General features: G+C 41.6%; 1 protein-coding gene across 2 annotated transcripts in view; it reads right to left on the minus strand.

Moving 5' to 3' along the window:
- The window catches only part of RUNX2 (RUNX family transcription factor 2), a 107,427-nt gene that overhangs the window by 73,011 nt on the left and 10,061 nt on the right, over nt 1–24,355 (minus strand). For both annotated transcript variants that reach the window (XM_056563926.1, XM_056563925.1), the window contains exon 2: nt 10,824–10,980. In XM_056563926.1, the coding sequence (XP_056419901.1) occupies nt 10,824–10,980 (157 nt within the window). The remainder of the gene's footprint in view (nt 1–10,823; nt 10,981–24,355) is intronic.

Below are 24,355 nucleotides of genomic sequence, written 5' to 3' on the forward strand. Positions count from 1 at the left end.
TCAGCAGAAGAGGCTCGGGCAGGTTCCTCAAAGACACTTCGGATTTCCGAGAAGAAGGAGTGTACAGAGGCAGTGACGGGGTCATTGCGGTCCCAGAGCGGTGTGGCCCAAGACAGGGCTTTTCCAGACAGAAGGCTGACTACGAAAGCCACCTTAGACCTTTCAGTGGGAAACTGGTCCGACATCATCTCCAGATGCAGGGAACATTGGGAAAGAAAGCCACGGCAAAACTTAGAGTCCCCATCAAATTTATCCGGCAAGGATAGGAGTAGACCAGGAGCGGCCACTCGCTGCGGAGGAGGTGCAGGAGCTGGCGGAGGAGATGACTGCTGAAGCTGTGGTAGTAACTGCTGAAGCATAACGGTCAGTTGAGACAGCTGTTGGCCTTGTTGCGCTATCTGTTGTGACTGCTGGGCGACCACCATGGTGAGGTCAGCGACAACTGGCAGAGGAACTTCAGCGGGATCCAGTGCCGGATCTACTGTCACGATGCCGGCTGGCAGGAGGTGGATCCTCTGTGCCAGAGAGGGATTGGCGTGGACCGTGCTAGTGGATCGGTTCTAAGATCTGGCAAGGGAGTGTAGGGGAAGTGAGGTGATATAGGGAAGTGCACAGGTGAACACACTAATTGGAATCACTGCGCCAATCAGCGGCGCAGTGGCCCTTTAAATCGCAAAGACCCGGCGCGCGCGCGCCCTAGGGAGCGGGGCCGCGCGCGCCGGGACAGGACCGAGGGAGAGCGAGTCAGGTACGGGAGCCGGGGTGCGCATCGCGAGCGGGCGCTACCCGCATCGCGAATCGCATCCCGGCTGGAAGCGGAATCGCAGCGCCCCGGGTCAGTGGATCTGACCGGAGCGCTGCAGTGGGGAGAGTGTAGCGAGCGCTCCGGGGAGGAGCGGGGACCCGGAGCGCTCGGCGTAACAATTTCCTCTGTAGTATTCAGCAGCTAATAAGTACTGGAAGGATTAAGATTGTTTAATGGAATTAATTTACAAATCTGTTTAACTTTCTGGCACCAGTTGATTAAAAAAAAAAAAAAGTTTTCCACCGGAGTACCCCTTTAATCAAAACAACGTAAAGCAAGTCTGCAGATTTATTTATTTTTCCGAAAAACCGAACATCAGGTCAATTTCAATTTCCGCGATGAAAACTTCCTCCACGTTTAGATGGGAATTGTTGTATAATGCATTTCTGTCCAGATTGAAAATCTGCAACACATTTTAATACATGTGAACGCAGCCTTACAGTGGCTAAAGGTGAAAGAAAAAATGACCTTAGAATGTCGCTGCGTGATTCTACTGTCAGTAAATTTTCTGACAGAGAGCAGCCGTGCTTCCTCCACCCCTTGTCCATTTGCTTGTTTAATGGGAAATACTGTGCGATGATAAGCTGGGATCCCTCAGCCTTTGGCTACATGTCAGTAAGGGACTGCACGCCAGGAGGCCTGACGGTTGTAATCTGTTAGATATATGACGGTTTTTCCTGTGAGAGAGACTTCTGCAAACTGTTTTAAGAGAGGAAGGTGTGGGCGGGAAGCAGTGACTCAACAAACCGTCATCAGCATCTAACTGATCTATGGAGATGCTTCCGTCCCTGCTGCGTCTACTGTCAGTATCCAGCACATCACCATTCCTATAATTAGTACATAAAACCCACGCATTTCGGGCTATGATAGTCTATACTGATAGCAGCTTGGGTCTATTAATAGGCGTTTTATAATCTAGCCATCTGGAAGTAGTCCAGTGATGTGGATGCAAAATCATAGGACTTTGCAGATACCTTTTATATTGGACTGATATCCCAGGCCGCTCCTGCTGTCTATGCACCTCACGTGCCGTCACCCTGGGTGTCACAAAATCGCACATGGAGGGACAACGAGAGTGGAAGTGGATCTGAGACTGGTGGTGGGAAATCAGAGTTAAATTGTTAGCTGACTATACTGCAAGTAAATTATTCCTCCTGTTTACGTAATGTTTTCTTATGAAGCACTGCATGAAAATAAGTATAGAGACATAGAAGTACTGTGTACAGTATATAGAGATATAGAAGTGCAGGATCTCCTCCTCTGTGTGTACAGTATATAGAGACATAGAAGTGCAGAATCTCCTCCTCTGTGTGTACAGTGTATAGAGATATAGAAGTACAGGATCTCCTCCTCTGTGTGTACAGTGTATAGAGACATAGAAGTACTGTGTACAGTATATAGAGATATAGAAGTGCAGGATCTCCTCCTCTGTCTACAGTGTATAGAGACATAGAAGTGCAGAATCTCCTCCTCTGTGTGTACAGTATATAGAGACATAGAAGTGCAGAATCTCCTCCTCTGTGTGTACAGTGTATAGAGATATAGAAGTACAGGATCTCCTCCTCTGTGTGTACAGTGTATAGAGACATAGAAGCACTGTGTACAGTATATAGAGATATAGAAGTGCAGGATCTCCTCCTCTGTGTACAGTATATAGAGATATAGAAGTGCAGGATCTCCTCCTCTGTGTACAGTATATAGAGATATAGAAGTACAGGATCTCCTCCTCTGTGTACAGTGTATAGAGATAAAGAAGTACAGGATCTCCTCCTCTGTGTGTACAGTGTATAGAGACATAGAAGTGCAGAATCTCCTCCTCTGTGTGTACAGTGCATAGAGATATATAAGTACAGGATCTCCTCCTCTGTGTGTGCAGTGTATAGAGATATAGAAGTGCAGGATCTCCTCTTCTGTGTGTACAGTGTATAGAGACATAGAAGTGCAGGATCTCCTCCTCTGTGTGTACAGTGTATAGAGATATAGAAGTACAGGATCTCCTCCTCTGTGTGTACAGTGTATATAGACATAGAAGTGCAGGATCTCCTCCTCTGTGTACAGTATATAGAGACATAGAAGTGCAGAATCTCCTCCTCTGTGTGTACAGTGTATAGAGATATAGAAGTACAGGATCTCCTCCTCTGTGTACAGTGTATAGAGATATAGAAGTACAGGATCTCCTCCTCTGTGTGGAGAGTGTATAGAGACATAGAAGTGCAGAATCTCCTCCTCTGTGTGTACAGTATATAGAGATATAGAAGTGCAGGATCTCCTCCTCTGTGTACAGTATATAGAGGTATAGAAGTACAGGATCTCTTCCTCTGTGTACAGTGTATAGAGACATAGAAGTGCAGGATCTTCTCCTCTGTGTGTACAGTGTATAGAGATATAGAAGTACAGGATCTCCTCCTCTGTGTACAGTGTATAGAGACATAGAAGTGCAGGATCTCCTCCTCTGTGTGTACAGTGTATAGAGGTATAGAAATGCAGGATCTCCTCCTCTATGTGTACAGTGTATAGAGATATAGAAGTACAGGATCTCCTCCTCTGTGTGTACAGTGTATAGAGATATAGAAGTGCAGGATCTCCTCCTCTGTGTGTACAGTGTATAGAGATATAGAAGTACAGGATCTCCTCCTCTGTATACAGTGTATAGAGACATAGAAGTGCAGGATCTCCTCCTCTGTGTGTACAGTGTATAAAGGTATAGAAGTACAGGATCTCCTCCTCTGTGTGTACAGTGTATAGAGACATAGAAGTACAGGATCTCCTCCTCTGTGTGTACAGTATATAGAGACATAGAAGTGCAGGATCTCCTCCTCTGTGTACAGTGTATAGAGGTATAAAAGTACAGGATCTCTTCCTCTGTGTGTACAGTGTATAGAGACATAGAAGTACAGGATCTCCTCCTCTGTGTGTACAGTGTATAGAGGTATAGAAGTGCAGGATCTCCTCCTCTGTGTGTACAGTGTATAGAGACATAGAAGTGCAGGATCTCCTCCTCTGTGTACAGTGTATAGAGGTATAAAAGTACAGGATCTCCTCCTCTGTGTGTACAGTGTACAGAGACATAGAAGTACAGGATCTCCTCCTCTGTGTGTACAGTGTATAGAGACATAGAAGTGCAGGATCTCCTCCTCTGTGTGTACAGTGTATAGAGACATAGAAGTGCAGGATCTCTTCCTCTGTATACAGTGTATAGAGACATAGAAGTACAGGATCTCCTCCTCTGTGTGTACAGTGTATAGAGGTATAGAAGTGCAGGATCTCCTCCTCTGTGTGTACAGTGTATATAGACATATAAGTACAGGATCTCCTCCTCTGTGTGTACAGTGTACAGAGACATAGAAGTACAGGATCTCCTTCTCTGTGTGTACAGTGTATAGAGATATAGAAGTGCAGGATCTCCTCCTCTGTGTACAGTGTATAGAGACATAGAAGTGCAGGATCGCCTCATCTGTGTGTACATTGTATAGAGACATAGAAGTGCAGGATCTCCTCCTCTGTGTGTACAGTGTATAGAGACATAGAAAAACAGGATCTCCTCCTCTGTGTACAGTGTATAGAGACATAGAAGTACAGCATCTCCTGCGTGCTCTGGACAATTCCAGACACAGACAGAGGAGGCAGCTGGGGACCCGTCGATCTTGGCTGCGACACCCCAGACATCCGGTGCACAGAGCGAACTTCGCTCCGTGCCGGATGAGTGGCGATGTGGGGCGGAGGTTCGTGATGTCACGGTCATGCCACATTCGTGATGTCACGGCCACGCCCCCTCAATGCAAGTCTATGGGAGGGGGGCATGACGTCCGTCCCACCCCCTCCCATATACTGTCATTGAGGGGGCGTGGCCGTGATGTCACGAGCGAGGCATGGCCGTGACATCACGAGCCTCCGGAGCTGCTCCCGACGCTCTAAACGAACGTCAGGTGCAGCAGGGAGATCACGGGGGACCCCTGCGATCAGGGGATAGGAGGAAAAGATGTCTAGGGGCTCCTTTAATGCTCTAATGCCCGAGTGCAACCGCACCCTCTGCACCGACTATAGTTATGCCCCTGCCGTCCAGTAATCCAGAAAGTCTGGTAATCCAAACTGGGTTTAATATCATAGCATTTCTGGTATATTTTGTAAATCACAAACAAACTGTCTCCTATGACACAATAAATGACAGAAGACGAGAGGCTCTGGGGCCCCATGTAGTGTAAGAAGTGCAGTGAAGTACAGGCAGGGAAGTACAGGCAGGGAAGTACAGGCAGGGAAGTCCGGGCCCATAACTCAGACACAGGAGGAATCTCCATCTTCCACAAACTTTTCCCTGCTTCAAAGGGAAAGCTAAAAAAGCCCTGTTCTCTCTCCATTAAGATCATAGGCCTCATGTAGGGGAGGGGGTCACTTCTGTTTGGACATAATTACTCCCCATCAAAAGCGGCTTTCTTCATCTCCCGTCCGTGAAAACCCTGCGAGCAGCGGCGTCTGCCCCCGTTCCCTCCTTTCTAAATATTAAAATGACTCCTTGGGATGCGGCCAAAGCCCCGGGTCTATATGGTAACAAGGAGAACATCCTTTGTTTTTCTTTTAAGTCACTGGGATAAATTGGCCTCATACGTCCTGGCGAGGAGTGCGGCTTTTCTTGTGCATTATAACTTCCTTAGGTCATAGGTCGCGGCGGAGTTATAATGGGACAAGGAAGTGTCGGTCCTGTAAGAGCTACTTCAGTAGATCCACTGTATAAATGACAGCTTAGGTGAAGCATCTGTATCCAATTGTATCCTGCTGCTTAGATGGCGTATCTAAGCTTATCATGTGTGATACACTCTTACAGAACAATCCAACATGATACGGCCTATCATATCACATTGTGCGATACTGTCTGCTGAGCTGGTGTATGGAATCCTATCATGTGTGATACTGCTGTTGTACCTAAGCCTAACATGGGTGTTATTTGCTAAACTAAGTGTATCTAAGCATCTCATGTGTAATGCTGTCCGCCGATCTAATGTGTCTAATCATATTTGATACTGTCTGGTGAGCTGAGGACTTTCATGTGTGATAATGTCTGCCATGCTGTGTATCTAAGCCTATCGCGTGTAACAATAAGGCACTGTATCTAATCCGGCCATGTGTGATACTATCTACTGAGCTGATGTAAGTAAGTCTTTCATGTGTAATACAGCTTTGTGTTCTGGTGAGATACTGCCTGTTTGGCTGCTGTATCTAAGCCTATCATGTGTATTACTGCCAGTTGAACTTCTGTATCTAAGCCTATTGTTAAGATGCTGTATCTAAACCTATCATGTCTGCCACTGTCTGTTCAGCTGTATCTAGGCACATGATGTGTAACTCTGTCTCTTAAGCTGCTGTATCTAAACCTATCATGTACGTTACTGTCAGTTAAACTTCTGTATCTAAGTCTATTTCTGTGATGATGATAATAATATGTATACTGTCTCCTGAGCAGCTGTATCTAAGCATATCACGTGTAGCACTGTCTGATGAGATGTTATATCTAAGCCTATCCTGTGTGATTCTGTCTGCTTAGCTGGTGTATCTAAACCTATCATGTGCGATACTGGCTGTTTGGCTGGTGTATCTAAACCTATCATGTGTGATACTGTCTGTTTGGCTGGTGTATATAAACCTATCATGTGTGATACTGTCTGTTTGGCTGGTGTATCTAAACCTATCATGAGTGATACTGTCTGTTTGGCTTTTGTATCTAAACCTATCAAGTGTGATTCTGTCTGTTTGGCTGGTGTATCTAAACTTATCATGTGTGATACTGTCTGTTTGGCTGGTGTAACTAAACCTATCATGTGTGATACTGTCTGTTTGGCTGGTGTATCTAAACCTATCATGTGTGCTACTGTCTGTTTGGCTGGTGTATCTAAACCTATCATGTGTAATACTGTCTGTTTGGCTGGTGTATCTAAACCGATCATGTGTGATACTGTCTGTCTGGCTGGTGTATCTAGATCTATTATGTGTGTGATGCTGTCTGGTGAGCTGGTATATCTAAGCCTATCATGTGCGATTCTTTCAGCCTAGCTCATGTATCTAAGCCTATCATGTGTAATACTATCTGGTGTATCTAAGCCCATCATTCTTTCTGCTTAGCTCATGCATTTAAGGGGGTACTCCACTGGAAAAACATTGTTTTTAAATCAACTGGTGCCAGAAAGTTTAAAAGATTTGTAAATTACTTCTATTAAAAATGTTTTAATCCTTCTAGTACTTATCAGCTGCTATATGATCCACAGGAAGTTCTTTTCTTTTTGAATTTCCTTTCTGTCTGACCACAGTGCTCTCTGCTGACACCTCTGCCCATGCCCATCTAGAACAGGAGCAAATCCCCATAGAAAACCTATCCTGCTCTGGACAGTTCCTGGCATGGACAGAGGTGTCAGCAGAGAGAACTGTGGTCAGACAGAAAGGAAATTCAAAAAGAAAATAACTTCCTGTGGACCATACAGCAGCTGATAAGTACTGGAAGGATTAATGGAAGTAATTTACAAATCTGTTTAACTTTCTGGCACCAAATGATTAAAAATAATAATAATAATAATAATGTTTTCCAGTGGAGTGCCCCTTTAAGCTTATCATGTGTAATACTATCTGGTGTATCTGAGCCTATTATGTTTAATACTGTCTCTCTTGTGTATCTCAGCCTATCATGTTTGATACTGTCTGCTTAGCTAGTATATCTAAGCCTGTGTGATACCAGAATATCTAAGCCTGTAATGTAAGTCACCATCTTAGAGATATATGCCATGTTATGTATGATTATACACAGGGCACAAGTCCTGCAGGAACACATGGGAACTGAGCTCCTGCACTTTTTTCACAGCAGGAACACCATTCCCAATGAGCGAAAGAAGTAGATAAAAAGTGGGGAATTTGTAGAGCGCTCCTGCTGTCAAAGGATGGACTCAAGACGCCACGATTGCACAGGACAATTTACTGAAATATTTTCGGACGACGCGTTTCGGCGCCCACATGCGCCTTCATCAGGTTCAGATAAGTTAGCCGCGTCCTGAGGTGCTGACTGTGCTTGAGTGGCTATAGCCACTCAAGCACAGTCGGCACCTCAGGACGCAGCTAACTTATCTGAACCTGATGAAGGCGCATGTGAGCGCCGAAACGCGCTGTACGAAAATATTTCAAGAAATTGTCCTGTGCAATCGTGGCGTCTCGAGTCCATCCTTTGACAGCACTCCACTTTTTATCTACTTCTTCCTCCATTATTCCGTACCCTAAGGGACACAGATAGGGTCCCTCAGCCGGTCTGTACAGCACATTACGTGAGGTGGCGGGTCCCCCTTTTCAGGGGTTAAGTCCTGGAGAAAAAAAGTGTGGGAACTCACCACAGATTTTCACTCAATTGTTGGTCCTGCTAATGGGAACAGTACACCTGCTGTGGAAAAAGTGCCGGAACTCCGTTCCCACGCGTTCCTGCATGACTTGAGCCCTGCCCCTTTTCCACCTAACGACAGCATACGAGAGAGCGCCCCGTTTCGTTGTCCTTTTTCTGTTTTCTACCATTCCCATTAGCAGGAGTCCTGCAGGACCAGCCCTTGGGTGGAATTCTTGGATGAGTTCCCTCACTTTTTTTTCCAGGACTTGACCCCTGATTATACATGTATGTCATTTTCTAGGGAAATGTTTTTACTTGCTCCTGACACCCACCTACTAAACCATTCATCACGGGGTCCTCTACGCCACAGCTGAGGGGGTCACAGGACAAGGTTCCCACAAATATTCTCACTCAGACATATCCGCAAATAGTTTTTAACAATCTATAAATGTTTTCTGCACATTACTAAGTGTAGTCAAGGTCCGAGCAAACAGGATAAGGAGACTGGCCTTCACTCAAGAGACGAGAGACGTGCCCAGTAATGTGATGTCCTGGTGTCTTCTACTGCAGTGTTTTCCAACCAGTGTGCCTCCAGCTGTTGCAAAACTACAACTCCCAGCATGCCCGGACAGCCAACGGCTGTCCGGGCATGCTGGGAATTGTAGTTTTGAAACAGCTGGAGGCACACTGGTTGGGAAATACTGTGAATCTACAGGGTGCTACAGCAATATGGAGGCCCCATCATTGTCCAAAGTCAGTGCGTCATCACTTTGTGTCGTTTTTGTGTGACATCCCAGTCCCCTTGTTTTTAATGGGAATCCACCGCGTAGTACAAATGGCCACAGGCCTGATTTTTGCCCCCCCCCCCCCCCCTGGGAGAAGGCTAATTTTGCTGTCCATTGACCCCGTCCATTGGCTTCTCCCGATGTATGGAGGCGCGCGCGAGATCTCAGGATGTTGGACAGCCCTGACCTTAGTGATTGCCCTGTCTGCCTCGGAGGTGGCTGAAAAAAGCAGATTATTGCAGTATGGGTGGGAGTGGCTTGGTTTTGTTTGATGGGCAGGTGCTTTGGTTGGGTGGGTGCTTTGGTTGGGCGGGTGCTTTGATTGGGTGGGTGCTTTGATTTGGCGGGTGCTTTGATTGGGCGGGTGCTTTGATTGGGCGGGTGCTTTGATTGGGCGGGTGCTTTGATTGGGTGGGTGCTTTGATTGGGCGGGCGCTTTGGTTGGGCGGGTGCTTTGATTCGGCGGGTGCTTTGATTGGGCGGGTGCTTTGATTGGGCGGGCGCTTTGGTTGGGCGGGTGCTTTGGTTGGGCGGGTGCTTTGATTGGGTGGGTGCTTTGGTTTGGCGGGTGCTTTGGTTTGGCGGGTGCTTTGATTGGGTGGGTGCTTTGATTGGACGGGTGCTTCGGATGCTTTTTAAAGGAAAACTGTCAGCTTTCTCCCTCCCGGTACTGGCTGGTAGTGCGGGGGACGCTGATCAGTTTGATCCTTACCGTGCCCGGATCCGTCGCGCCGTTCAGCTGTAATCTTTTATTTTCAGTATATGCAAATGAGGTCTAACTGGCACTCTGACGTCAGTGCCGCCCAGCTCAACAATATTTCTCCCCTCTCTCTTCATTACAGAGCGGGGAGAAGAGAGAGAGGCGGAGGGAGGGAGCGCTGCGGCCAGCAACACTGATGTTAGAGTGCCAGTTAGCCCGGCCGGTGCCAGTTAGACGTCATTTGCATATACCGGAAATAGAAGATTACGGACGAACATAATTAAACAAAATTAAGTTATGTAAGGAAATAGGACAGTGAGGAGTATGTGCTGATGGGGCTAGTTTACAGGGGTCAGTTTAGGGGATAGATGATCTTTAAAGGGGTACTACCATGCTGACAACTTATCCCTTATCTAAAGGATAGGGGAAAAGTTGCCTGATCGTGCGGGGTCACGCTCTCATCAGGCCCCGGAGCAAACATCCGCTCCGGGTCAGATGACAGGGCCGGTGATCTTGATGTCACAGCTCCACCCCCGTGTGATGTCACGCTCCGCCCCCTCAATGCAAGTCTATGGCAGGGGCGAGACATCTCTCTCGCCCCCTGCCATAGACTTACATTGAGGGGGCAGAACGTGACGACTCACAGGGGAGGAGCCGTGACGTCACTATACTCCGGCCCCGTGATCGGCAGTCATCAGACCCGGGACCCCGGGCGATCAGGTATAATGGTATAGGGAACTAATGGGCAAGTGCAGTGGTCTCCAACCTGCGGACCTCCAGATGTTGCAAAACTACAACTCCCAGCATGCCCGGACAGCCAATGGCTGTCCGGGCATGCTGGAGTTGTAGTTTTGCAACATCTGGAGGTCTGCAGGTTGGAGACCACTCCACTAGCCCATTAGTTCCCTATACCATTAAAGAAGGGAAGGCTCAATATTCGCAAATATGCGCATATGCGAAGAGCAGCGAGGGATGCAGTGATCACTGTGATGTGTACTGTGAAAAAAAAGCGAATATTCGTAATTGCGAATATATAGTGCTATATTCGCAATATTAGCGAATTTGTGAATATGCGATATTCGCGATTAAAATTAGAATTGCGAATATTCGCGAGCAACACTTCCTGTAAGACGAAAAAAAAGGGGTTAGCCACAAGATTATCAATAACAGAAGCGGGGAACCTACCTCTTCCGCTCCTGCCCACAAATCTCAGGTCGTTGAACCTCGCCACTTGATTTTTCATGACGGCCGATGCATTCCTGAGTTCAGCAGAGTAGTTTTCATCGTTCCCCGCCATGACGGTGACCACAGAGCCATCCGGCACCTCTCCTAGCGCCACCACCTGTGTAAACACCAGGGTGGACTATTAATGGGATGCAAAGATGGCGGGTGTAGGGAATGGATGATGGGAGTTACAGGTTCATTGCCTTCTAGAGTTTTTAAAATACAATAACCTAGATACCACATTAAATCAGCCAGGAATATAGGGGGGAGATTTATCAAAACCCGTCCAGAGGAAAAGTTGCCCAGTTGCCCATAGCAACCAATCAGATCACTACTTTCATTTTCAACAAGGCCTCTGCAAAATGAAAGAAGCGATCTGATTGGTTGCTATGGGCAACTGGGCAACTTTTCCTCTGGACAGGTTTTGATAAATCTCCCCCATAATGCCATTTTTTTGTTTAAAAAGTGTACCTCCAATGTTGTGGGCAGGTTATGAAAAATGATTATAGTGCAGCACTGTGCTCAATGGTAATTTTTTTTAAATATAAAAGTCTATCAGGCACTGCTTATGCAACGCTATCCCAGTTAAAGGGGTACTCCCGTGGAAATTTTTTTTCTTTTTTTTTTTTAATCAATCAACTGGTGCCAGAAGGTTAAACCGATTTGTAAATCACTTCTATTAAAAAATCTTAATCCTTCCAGTACTTTTTAGGGGCTGTATACTACAGAGGAAATGCTTTTCTTTTTTGGATTTCTCTTCTGTCACGACCACAGTGCTCTCTGATGACCTCTGCTTGTCCATTTTAGGAACTGTCCAGAGCAGCATATGTTTGCTATGGGGGATTTTCTCCTGCTCTGGACAGTTCCTAAAATGGACAGCAGAGGTCAGCAGAGAGCACTGTGGTCGTGACAGAAGAGAAATCCAAAAAAGAAAAGCATTTCCTCTGTAGTATACGGCCCCTAAAAAGTACTGGAAGGATTAAGATTTTTTTTTTAATAGAAGTAATTTTATGTTTAACTTCTGGCACCAGTTGATTTAAAAAAAAAAAAATAAAGTTTTCCACGGGAGTACCCCTTTAAGGCTCCAGTTACACTAGTGCATACTGCATGTAGCTGTATTCCTGGGTGCAGACTTCAAGCTAAATGTAGAAGTGCAAATAGTAACCGTAAGAGGAAATTAATGAAGTCGCACTCACCCGAATATATCGTCAGCATCTCAGAGACTTTAAAGGGGTATTCCAGGAAAAAAAAAAAATTATATCAACTGGCTCCAGAAAGTTAAACAGATTTGTAAATTACTTCTATTAAAAAATCATAATCCCTTCAATAATTATCAGCTGCTGAAGTTGAGTTGTTCTTTGTGCAACCGCTAATGCACGTGTCGTCGGACTCACTGAGGTTGACGAACAAACCCCCCCCCCCCATACAGCTCTATGGGAGAGGGAGGTGGGGGATGCACGAACGCTGCATCCTCGCCTCTCCCAAAGACATACATGGAGGGCCGCAGCATGCACGCCTCCTGCACGGGAGAGCCAAATATAGATGATTTAAGGGGGCACTCTCCTGGAAAACCTTTTTTTATTTATTTTTTTTTATCAACTGGTGCCAGAAAGAGATTTGTAAATTACTGTCTGTCTGACCACAGTGCTCTCTGCTGACACCTCTGTCCATTTTAGGAACTGTCCAGAGCAGGATAGGTTTACTATGGGGATTCGCTCCTACTCTGGACAGTTCCGAAAATGGACAGAGGTGTCAGCAGAGAGCACTGTGGTCAGACAGAAAGGAAATTCAAAAAGAAAAGAACTTCATGTGGAGCATACAGCAGCTGATAAGTAATGAAAGGATTAATGAGAAGTACTGGAAGGATTAGGAAAAGTACTGGAAGGATTAGGATTTTTATATAGAAGTAATTTACAAATCTGTTTAACTTTCTGGCACCAGTTTATTTAAAAAAAAAAAAAAACATTTACAGTGGAGTACTCCTTTAATAAGAGGTTAAATGACTCCTGACAAAAATGGTCTGACTGGGCATCAGTCAGAAAAATCTGTTCTACCCCTGCAGTTATTTCTATTTAGCAATTGTTGGGGGTCACAGTGGTTGGACCCTCACCGATCAGACACTGATAACATATCCTAGTGATACGTCCCCATTGTCTGGCTTTAGATAACCCGACCTTAGACATTATATATATAAAAATATATATATTGATAAATCAAAAATGCCTAAAGCAAGTCTAGTGTAATATCTCCTGAGTAGCAAAAAAATACAAACAAAAAAAAAACAAAAACCTAAATTCTGAGAATCCCGATAACACGTACATATCATGTTCCAGGAAGGCTCCAGCACTTACAGATCAGATTTAAGAGCAAATATAGAAAAACAGAAAAAGCTTAGTCTCCTCACATCAATTATAGCAGTGGTCTCCAACCTGTGGACCTCCAGATGTTGCAAAACTACAACTCCCAGCATGCCCGGACAGCCGTTGGCTGTCCGGGCATGCTGGGAGTTGTAGTTTTGCAACATCTGGCGGTCCGCAGGTTGAAGACCACTGCTATAGCTATTCATGTATGGGTTTATCCCCACCTGGCGTAGAACAGTGTTTTCCAAACTGCGTTTCTCCAGCTGTTGCAAAACTACAACTCCAGCTGTTGCTACAACCTCCTACAACCTCCAGCTGTTGCTACAACCTCCTACGACTCCAGCTGTTGCTACAACCTCCTACAACCTCCAGCTGTTGCTACAACCTCCTACGACTCCAGCTGTTGCTACAACCTCCTACGACTCCAGCTGTTGCTACAACCTCCTACAACCTCCAGCTGTTGCTACAACCTCCTACAACCTCCAGCTGTTGCTACAACCTCCTACAACCTCCAACTGTTGCTACAACCTCCAGCTGTTGCTACAATCTCCTACAACTCCAGCTGTTGCTACAACCTCCTACAAACTCCAGCTGTTGCTACAACCTCCAGCTGTTGCTACAACCTCCTACAACCTCTGGCTGTTGCTACAACCTCCTACAACCTCCAGCTGTTGCTACAACCTGCTACAACCTCCAGCTGTTGCTAAAACCTCCTACAACCTCTGGCTGTTGCTACAACCTGCTACAACCTCCAGCTGTTGCTAAAACCTCCTACAACCTCCAGCTGTTGCTACAACCTCCTACAACCTCCAGCTGTTGCTACAATCTCCTACAACTCCAGCTGTTGTTACAACCTCCTACAACCTCCAGCTGTTGCTACAACCTCCTACAACCTCCAGCTGTTGCAAAACTACAACTCCAGCTGTTGCTACAACCTCCTACAACTCCAGCTGTTGCTACAACCTCCAGCTGTTGCAAAACTACAACTACCAGCATGCCGGGACAGCCGATTGCGTACTTCAGGACCAGTTCGGTGGTTGGCACGCTGGGAGTTGTAGTTTTGCAACATCTGGAGGTCCGCAGGTTGAAGATCACTGAATTATAGACTCAGGGAAGTAAACACCATAGTGGTGACTAGATTGTGCAGGGTACATGTAGGGGCCCAGTTCAACCTACCACAACCCCCTTTTCTTTTTGGAAAACTAATATATTGTGTCAGATCATATAAAACATAACAATATTTCACTTGGAAGCATTGGGAAATGCTCCTGTGTGTATAAATTGCTGCTACATACTTGTTATAGTGCCCCCTGGTGTTCATTTAATTCTCTCTCAGAATGTCCACCTAGTGTGTCCAGTGTTGGTAAGTTGAAGCCGCCTCTCCGCTTCTAATTCATTGATTTTTATTTGCAGCCTGTACAATAGTGGGAATCACTATGTATAAGAAAACTGGGTTTCGGGACTATGCTGGTCTACTGAGCATGTGTGACTAGGACTGATCTACTGAGCATGTGTGACTAGGACTGATCTACTGAGCATGTGTGACTAGGACTGATCTACTGAGCATGTGTGACTAGGACTGATCTACTGAGCATGTGTGACTAGGACTGATCTACTGAGCATGTGTGACTAGGACTGATCTACTGAGCATATGTGACTAGGACTGATCTACTGAGCATGTGTGACTAGGACTGATCTACTGAGCATGTGTGACTAGGACTGATCTACTGAGCATGTGTGGCTAGGACTGATCTACTGAGCATGTGTGACTAGAACTGATCTACTGAGCGTGTGTGACTAGGACTGATCTACTGAGCATGTGTGGCTAGGACTGATCTACTGAGCATGTGTGACTAGAACTGAGCTACTGAGCATGTGTGACTAGGAGTGATCTACTGAGCATGTGTGGCTAGGACTGATCTACTGAGCATGTGTGACTAGAACTGAGCTACTGAGCATGTGTGACTAGGAGTGATCTACTGAGCATGTGTGACTAGGACTGAGCTACAGAGCATGTCTGACTAGAAGTGATCTACTGAGCATGTGTGACTAGGACTGAGCTACTGAACATGTGTGACTAGAACTGATCTACTGAGCATGTGTGACTAGGACTGATCTACTGAGCATGTGTGACTAGGACTGATCTACTGAGCATGTGTGACTAGGACTGAGCTACTGAGCATGTGTGACTAGGACTGATCTACTGAGCATGTGTGACTAGGACTGATCTACTGAGCATGTGTCACTATGACTGATCTACTGAGCATGTGTGACAAGAACTGATCTACTGAGCATGTGTGACTAGGACTGATCTACTGAGCGTGTGTGACTAGAGCTGATCTACTGAGCATGTGTGACTAGGACTGATCTACTGAGCATGTGTGACTAGGACTGATCTACTGAGCATGTGTGACTAGGACTGATCTACTGAGCATGTGTGACTAGGACTGATCTACTGAGCATGTGTGACTAGGACTGATCTACTGAGCATATGTGACTAGGACTGATCTACTGAGCATGTGTGACTAGGACTGATCTACTGAGCATGTGTGACTAGGACTGATCTACTGAGCATGTGTGACTAGGACTGATCTACTGAGCATATGTGACTAGGACTGATCTACTGAGCGTGTGTGACTAGGACTGATCTACTGAGCATGTGTGGCTAGAACTGATCTACTGAGCATGTGTGACTAGGACTGATCTACTGAGCATGTGTGGCTAGGACTGATCTACTGAGCATGTGTGACTAGAACTGAGCTACTGAGCATGTGTGACTAGGAGTGATCTACTGAGCATGTGTGACTAGGACTGAGCTACTGAGCATGTCTGACTAGAACTGATCTACTGAGCATGTGTGACTAGGACTGAGCTACTGAGCATGTGTGACTAGAACTGATCTACTGAGCATGTGTGACTAGGACTGATCTACTGAGCATGTGTGACTAGGACTGATCTACTGAGCATGTGTGACTAGGACTGAGCTACTGAGCATGTGTGACTAGGACTGATCTACTGAGCATGTGTGACTAGGACTGATCTACTGAGCATGTGTGACAAGAACTGATCTACTGAGCATGTGTGACTAGGACTGATCTACTGAGCGTGTGTGACTAGAGCTGATCTACTGAGCATGTGTGACTAGAGCTGATCTACTGAGCATGTGTGGTCAAATTAGGTGGAAGTTCTGGGAAAAAGAATATGAAAAAACATCCAATGCCATAACAAGTTACCATAAAATGTTGACTCAACTATCTACCTATCTATCTCTCTATCTCATATCTATCTGCCTATCTATCTATCTCATATCTATCTATCTATCTCAAATCTATCTATCTCCAATCTATCTATCTATCTCATATCTATCTATATATCTCAAATCTATCTCATATCTATCTATCTCATATCTATCTATCTATCTATCTATTTATCTATCTCATATCTATCTATCTCATATTTATCTATCTATCTCATATCTATCTATCTATCTCATATCTATCTATCTGTCTATCTATCTATCTCATATCTATCTATCTCATATCTATCTCATATCTATCTATCTATCTCATATCTATCTATCTACCTATCTATCTCATATCTATCTCAAATCTATCTATCTCAAATCTATCTATCTATCTCATATCTATCTATATATCTCAAATTTATCGCATATCTATCTATCTCATATGTATCTATCTATCTATTTATCTATCTCATATCTATCTATCTCATATTTATCTATCTATCTATCTCATATCTATCTATCTATCTATCTCATATCTATCTATCTATCTCATATCTATCTCATATCTATCTATCTATCTATGTATCTATCTATCTATCTCATATCTATCTATCTATCTATCTATCTATCTATCTCATGTCTATCTCATATCTATCTATCTATCTATCTCATATCTATCTATCTATCTCATGTCTATCTCATATCTATCTATCTCATATCTATCTATCTCATATCTATCTATCCATCTCATATCTATCTCATATCTATCTATCTATCTATCAGCTATCTATCTCATATCTATCTATCTATCTATCTCATATCTATCTATCTATCTATCTATCTCATATCTATTTATCTCATATCTATCTATCTATCTCATATCTATCTCATATCTATCTATCTATCTATCTATCTCATATCTATCTATCTCATATCTATCTCATATCTATCTCCTATCATCTATCTATCTCATATCTATCTATCTATCTCATATCTATCTATCTCATATCTATCTCATATCTATCTATCTATCTATCTATCTATCTCTTATCTATCTATCTATTTATCCGTCTCCTGTCCATTTATTTATCTATCTGGCCATATATTATCTGTCTATCTACCTATACAATATCTTTATCTGTTTATTTATCTTTCTATCTATCTATCTCATATCTATCTATCTGACTATTTTCCCATTAGATTCTCCATATTTCCCCAAATACAGAACAGCACTCCAGAAAATAAGTGGAAAAAAAGAAGCTTGAAAATGTTTGTATAGTAGGACAGAAACGTCGCTGTGATGTGAGGCAATAAATCCATTTTTTCCCACTTATTTTCTGGAGCGCTGCGCCATCGTTCGTCTATACTGGAGGGACTTTAGTCGGGTCCGGGACGCTGGCACCGTGCTGCGATACATTTGTTTATGGAACTATATTTCTAGATAGATACCTAACAAATGTATAAAATGCAAACGTCAATTCTACAAGAAACATAACCCAGCTCATTCCCCAAACAGTCATATAGTAGAAAAGTGTCATTTCACACCAATCCATGACATCCATCCTCAACACTATTCTGACATCTGTGTGACTGCGCCGCCACCCTCCTGACACACAGCACACACTTTATTAGGCCTTGTTATTAGTATATATACATATATATATATATATATATATGTTAATGTGGCCGCCTTTTTTTGGAGCTCTCATTGAATCCCACACGATTATAGAGCAGAGGTCTCTAAGGCTGCGTTCACACGGCACATGCAGTATTTTTTCTTCCGGCAGAAAAACGGAAGAGAAAACAGATACAGTAAATTTAACATTGAAGTCTATGGTAAACAGATGAGTCATTAAAGGGGTACTCCAGTGGAAAACTTTTTTTCTTTTTTTTTTTTTTTTATCAACTGGTGCCAGAAAGTTAAACAGATTTGTAAATTACTTCTATTAAAAAATCTTAATCCTTCAAGTACTTATTAGCTGCTGAAAATGGTTTTCTTTTTGGACTACAGAGCTCTCTGCTGAATCACGAGCACAGTGCTCTCTGCTGACACCTCTGTCCATTTTAAGAACTGTCCAGAGTAGGAAAAAATCCCCATAGGAAACATATACTGCTCTGGACAGTTCCTAAAATGGACAGAGGTGTCAGCAGAGAGCACTGTGGTCATGATGTCAGCAGAGAGCTCTGTGTTCCAAAAAGAAAACCATTTCCTCTGTAGTATTCAGCAGCTAATAAGTACTGGATGGGTTAAGATTTTTTAATAGAAGTAATTTACAAATCTGTTTAACTTTCTGGCACCAGTTGATTTAAAAAAAATTCCACAGGAGTACCCCTTTAATGTCATCCGTTTGCATCCGGATGTCCGGACATGCTGGGAGTTGTAGTTTTGCAACATCTGCAGGTTCACAGTTTGGAGATCACGGGTATAGACATTGCTATTTTTCAGGCTGAATGCAGATAGCATGCAACAGAGCAGCAGCAAAAATCCACATTCGGTTAATCCTCCTGCATTATCTTAAAGGGGTACTCCGATGGAAAACATTTTTTTTTTTTAAATCAACTGGTGCCAGAGACTTAAACAGATTTGTAAATTACCGTACTTCTATTAAAAAAATCTTTACCCTTCTAGTACTTACTAGCAGCAGTATGCTACAGAATAAATTCTTTTCTTTTTTAATTTATTTTTTTGTCTTGTTCACAGTGCTCTCTGCTGACACCTGATGCCCGTATCAGGAACTGTCCAGAGCAGGAGAAAATCCCCCATAGCAAACCTTTGCTGCTCTGGACAGTTCCTGACACGGACAGATGTGTCAGCAGAGAGCACTGTGGACAAGACAAAAAAGAAATTAAAAAAGAAAATAATTTCCTCAGTAGCATAGAGCTGCTAAAAAGTACTGGAAGGATTAAGATTTTCTAATAGAAGTAATTTACAAATCTGCTTAACTTTCTGGCACCAGTTGATTTAAGAAAACATTTTTCCACCGGAGTACTCCTTTAAAGGGGTACTCCCGTCTAAGACAGGGGCATATCTACAAATTTTCCTAAAACTCCTACATATTTTAATAAAGCAAGCCGCATACATGTGCACAAGTCTGTTAGTAAGTAAGCAGCCCCAGCAGGGCACCCTGGCTTGTAGAACTGGAATCAAAGGACCTCTGTTCCCACCATAGGTGTAAGTCCCTATGGGACATATACGGCCCAACATATGTATTTGTCATCATTTGAAGTGGTGAATATTACATTTAAAGGGGTATTCCAGGGGGAAAAAAATGTTTTCATATATATATATATATATATATATATATATCAACTGGCTCCAGAAAGTTAAACAGATTTGTAAATTACTTCTATTAAAAAATCTTAATCCTTCCAATAATTATCAGTTGCTGAAGTTGAGTTGTTCTTTTCTGTCTGGCAACAGTGCTCTCTGCTGACACCTCTGCTTGTCTCGGGAACTGCACAGAGTAGAATAGGTTTGCTATGGGGATTTGCTTCTACTCTGGACAGTTCCCGAGACAGGTGTCATCAGAGAGCACTTAGACAGAAAAGAACAACTCAACTTCAGCAGCTCATAAGTACTGAAAGGATTAAGATTTTTTTTTAATAGAAGTGATTTACAAATCTGTTTAACTTCCTGGAGCCAGTTGATATAGAATTTTTTTTTTTCCTGGATAACCCCTTTAACTGGGATATTCAGATCTATATGTTTTATATGGAGACCGTAAGCCAGTGTTTCCTAACCAAGGTGCCTCCAGCTGTTGCTAAACTACAACTCCCAGCATGTTCGGACAGCGAAAGGCTGTCCGAACATGCTGGGAGTTGTAGTTTTGCAACAGCTGGAGGCACCCTGTTTGGAAAACACTGCCGTAGAAGGGTTACACCGGTGGAAAACTTTATTATTATTTTTTTTAATCAACTGGTGCCAGAAAATTAAACAGATTTGTAAATTACTTCTATTAAAAAATCTTGATCCTTCCAGTACTTATTAGCTGCAGAATACTACAGAGGAAATTATTTTCTTTTTGGAACACAGCGCTCTCTGCTGACATCATGATCACAGTGCTCTCTGCTGACATCGCTGTCCATTTTAGGAACTGTCCAGAGCAGCATATGTTTTCTATGGGGATTTTCTCCTACTCTGGACAGTTCTTAAAATGGACAGAGATGTCAGCAGAGAGCACCGTGATCATGATGTCAGCAGAGAGCTCTGTGTTCCAAAAAGAAAAGAATTTCCTCTGTAGTATTCAGCAGCTAATAAGTACTGGAAGGATTAAGATTTTTTAATAGAAGTCATTTACAAATCTGTTTAACTTTCTAGCACCAGTTGATTTAAAAAAAAAAAAAAAAAAGTTTTCCACCGGAGTACCCCTTTAAGCTGTGATCTTAGGAGTCATAGATGTATAGGAAGATACATTTATATCTGTTCATACGAGCAAAACATGTAAAATTTGCATATGTTGGAATAAAGCTTCGTGATAGTAAAATTCGCAGGGCGGCGAATCGACTTTTCACAGAATCGCTCGTCTCAGGTGAAGGTGTAAATGTTCCCAAGCTGCTCGCTTACCAACCATGCACCAACCGCAACCATAAAGTACATATGGTGTCATACATAGAAGATAAACCAATTAACCCTCCACCTTCCATCAACCAGGCTTGTCAGAACGTAGCGCAACTCTCTACCCACTATGCAAGGCAAAAATAATAGTAATGATAATAATAAATAAAATTAATAACTTGAGGAGGTGATCTAAAGGCAAAAATAATAGTAATAATAATAAATAAATAAATAAAAAATAATATCTTGAGGAGGTGAACTAAAGGCAAAAATAATAGTAATAATAATAAATAAATAAAAAATTATATCTTGAGGAGGTGATCTAAAGGCAAAAATAATAGTAATAATAATAAAAAATATTAATAATAACTTGAGGAGGTGATCTAAAGGCAAAAATAATAGTAATAATAATAAAAAAATAATAATAATAACTTGAGGAGGTGATCTAAAGGCAAAAATAATAGTAATAATAATAAAAAATATTAATAATAACTTGAGGAGGTGATCTAAAGGCAAAAATAATAGTAATAATAATAAAAAAAAATTATAATAACTTGAGGAGGTGATCTAAAGGCAAAAATAATAGTAATAATAATAAAAAATAATAATAACTTGAGGAGGTGATCTAAAGGCAAAAATAATAGTAATAATAATAAATAAATAAAAAATAATATCTTGAGGAGGTGATCTAAAGGCAAAAATAATAGTAATAATAAAAAATAAATAAAAATAATAACTTGAGGAGGTGATCTAAAGGCAAAAATAATAGTAATAATAAAAAATAAATAAAAATAATAACTTGAGGAGGTGATCTAAAGGCAAAAATAATAGTAATAATAATAATAAAAAATAAATAAAAATAATAACTTGAGGAGGTGATCTAAAGGCAAAAATAATAGTAATAATAATAAATAAATAAAAATAATAACTTGAGGAGGTGATCTAAAGGCAATAATAATAAATAAATAAATAAATAAATAATAATAACTTGAGGAGGTGATCTAAAGGCAATAATAATAAATAAATAATAATAATAATAACTTGAGGAGGTGATCTAAAGGCAAAAATAATAGTAATAATAATAATAATAATAAATAAATAAATAATAATAACTTAAGGAGGTGATCTAAGTCTTGCAGCCAATTTCTACCATCTACTTTTGCCTTCTTCTCTTAGGTTGCGTTCACACGGCCGCCTAGACCCGTCCCGTTCTTCCCCCATCAAAAATAAAAACGGACTTTAAAAAAAAACCGGACAATAACAGATGCAAACGGATATTATCCATTTGTATCCATTATTGTTCAGGAAATAAACCAAAAAATACATTTTTTTTTGTTCTGAGCATGCTCAGAAGTAAAACCGGATCAAAAAACGGATACAAATGGATGACATTAAAGGTTCATCCGTTTTCCATAGACTTCAATGTTAAATTTACTGTATCTTTTATTTTTTTGACGGAAGAAAAAATACTGCACGTGCCGTTTTTTCTGCCGTAAAAAAAAAAACGGAAATGAGCGCAGACGGGTACAAACGGATGTGGTTGAGTAAAATCATGACCTGACGTAGCTTTTAACTTCAGTAAGGATGCGTTCACACGGCCGTCTGTTCCCATTTTTTTTATCCACGTTGCGGTTCCGTTCTTGCAGGCTGTAAACGGATTAAAAACGGATTTTAAAAAAATCCGTTTACAGCCTGCAAGAACGGAACCGAAACGTGGGTAAAGAAAAAACGGGAACAGACGGCTGTGTGAACGCATCCTTACTGAAGTTAAAAGCTACGTCAGGTCAGGATTTTACTCAACCACATTAGGGTGGGACAAGTCCTGGAGGGGTTGGGAGCCAATGCTTCAAAAAAAAAAAAAAAAATTATAATAATAATAATTACAAAATAAATAAATATATAAATACATACATACATAAAAATAAATAAATATATAAATACATACATACATACATAAAAATAAATAAATATATAAATACATACATACATAAAAATAAATAAATATATAAATACATACATACATAAAAATAAATAAATATATAAATACATACATACATACATAAAAATAAATAAATATATAAATACATACATACATAAAAATAAATAAATATATAAATACATACATACATAAAAATAAATAAATATATAAATACATACATACATACATAAAAATAAATAAATATATAAATACATACATAAAAATAGATAAATATATACATAATAAAATTAGCTTCTGGTCCCTAACTTTTGTGTTGCAATCTATAAAACATCTCAATCTTGGGTCCCTCAAAGGGTCAAGGGATTGGCCTGACACATCCCAAAATTCTGCAATATATTTCGAAATTTGGGTCGGGAAACGGAGGACTTCTGACATTTTCGCGCCTCCAAATCCTATTAAAGTGAATATATGTTTACAGATAGAGTAGAGAGGGCTGAAATGCTCTAATGCTATTTAGACCTCAAGCGGATATCTGAGAAACTGTCTACAGATGAGTGTGGTTTTATGCGTAAAGCACAATGTATCCACGCTCCGTTTTTTTTGGTTTCTGGACAATTTAGTCACACACAAGGACAGACTATAAAAGGACAGCCATACTAAAAATAAAAAAAAAAGAGAGTGTATCGATAATGAGTAACTTCTGTCTATAAGTAAGTTCCTACGATGGCAACAACCTGCTCCAGCGCCTACAAAAATAACCACGGATGCATCTATTTTTTATTATAGACTTTGGCCGATAAGTTCCCTATTTTTATGAGCTCTCCTCAAATTTTAGAAGGTTGGTGACCAAAATTAACAAGTCTATGTATAGTGGGGGGGGGGGGGGGGGGACACAGAGTCACCATCCAGATGTAAGTTTACAGCTTTGGACTCCAAAGAAATCCCCTTAATAATAGCAAAGCCCTATAAAACCCATATTACTAACTTTTATCTTAGCACTTTCTATTATATGTTTGTGACATTTTATATGAAATTACGTAAAATAGTCTAAAAGGTAATAATAATGGGTATGAAAAAGAATAAGTTAAAATCGTAGCATCAGAATCGGTATAACGATATATATTTGGTTTTGCATGGATATGATTATGGGGTTGGCAAGGGAAAAACTCATAATAAACAAAAACTTTGAGTGTTTGGTTGGTAAAAGAATAATAAAAGATCTACAAAAATACATCTGTAAAATAGTTCTAAGTGCTTTTAACAATTTGCTTTATTTATAATAGAATGTCATCATTCAATTAATATAAAACTGTGTATAATAGTCAAAGTAAATGAAAAGTGATGCAAAAATTGCGAAAATTCTAAAATCAAAAAAAGTGAATATTGGAGAGAATA

Source organism: Hyla sarda, chromosome 3, assembly GCF_029499605.1.
Source record: "Hyla sarda isolate aHylSar1 chromosome 3, aHylSar1.hap1, whole genome shotgun sequence".
NCBI lineage: Eukaryota > Metazoa > Chordata > Amphibia > Anura > Hylidae > Hyla > Hyla sarda.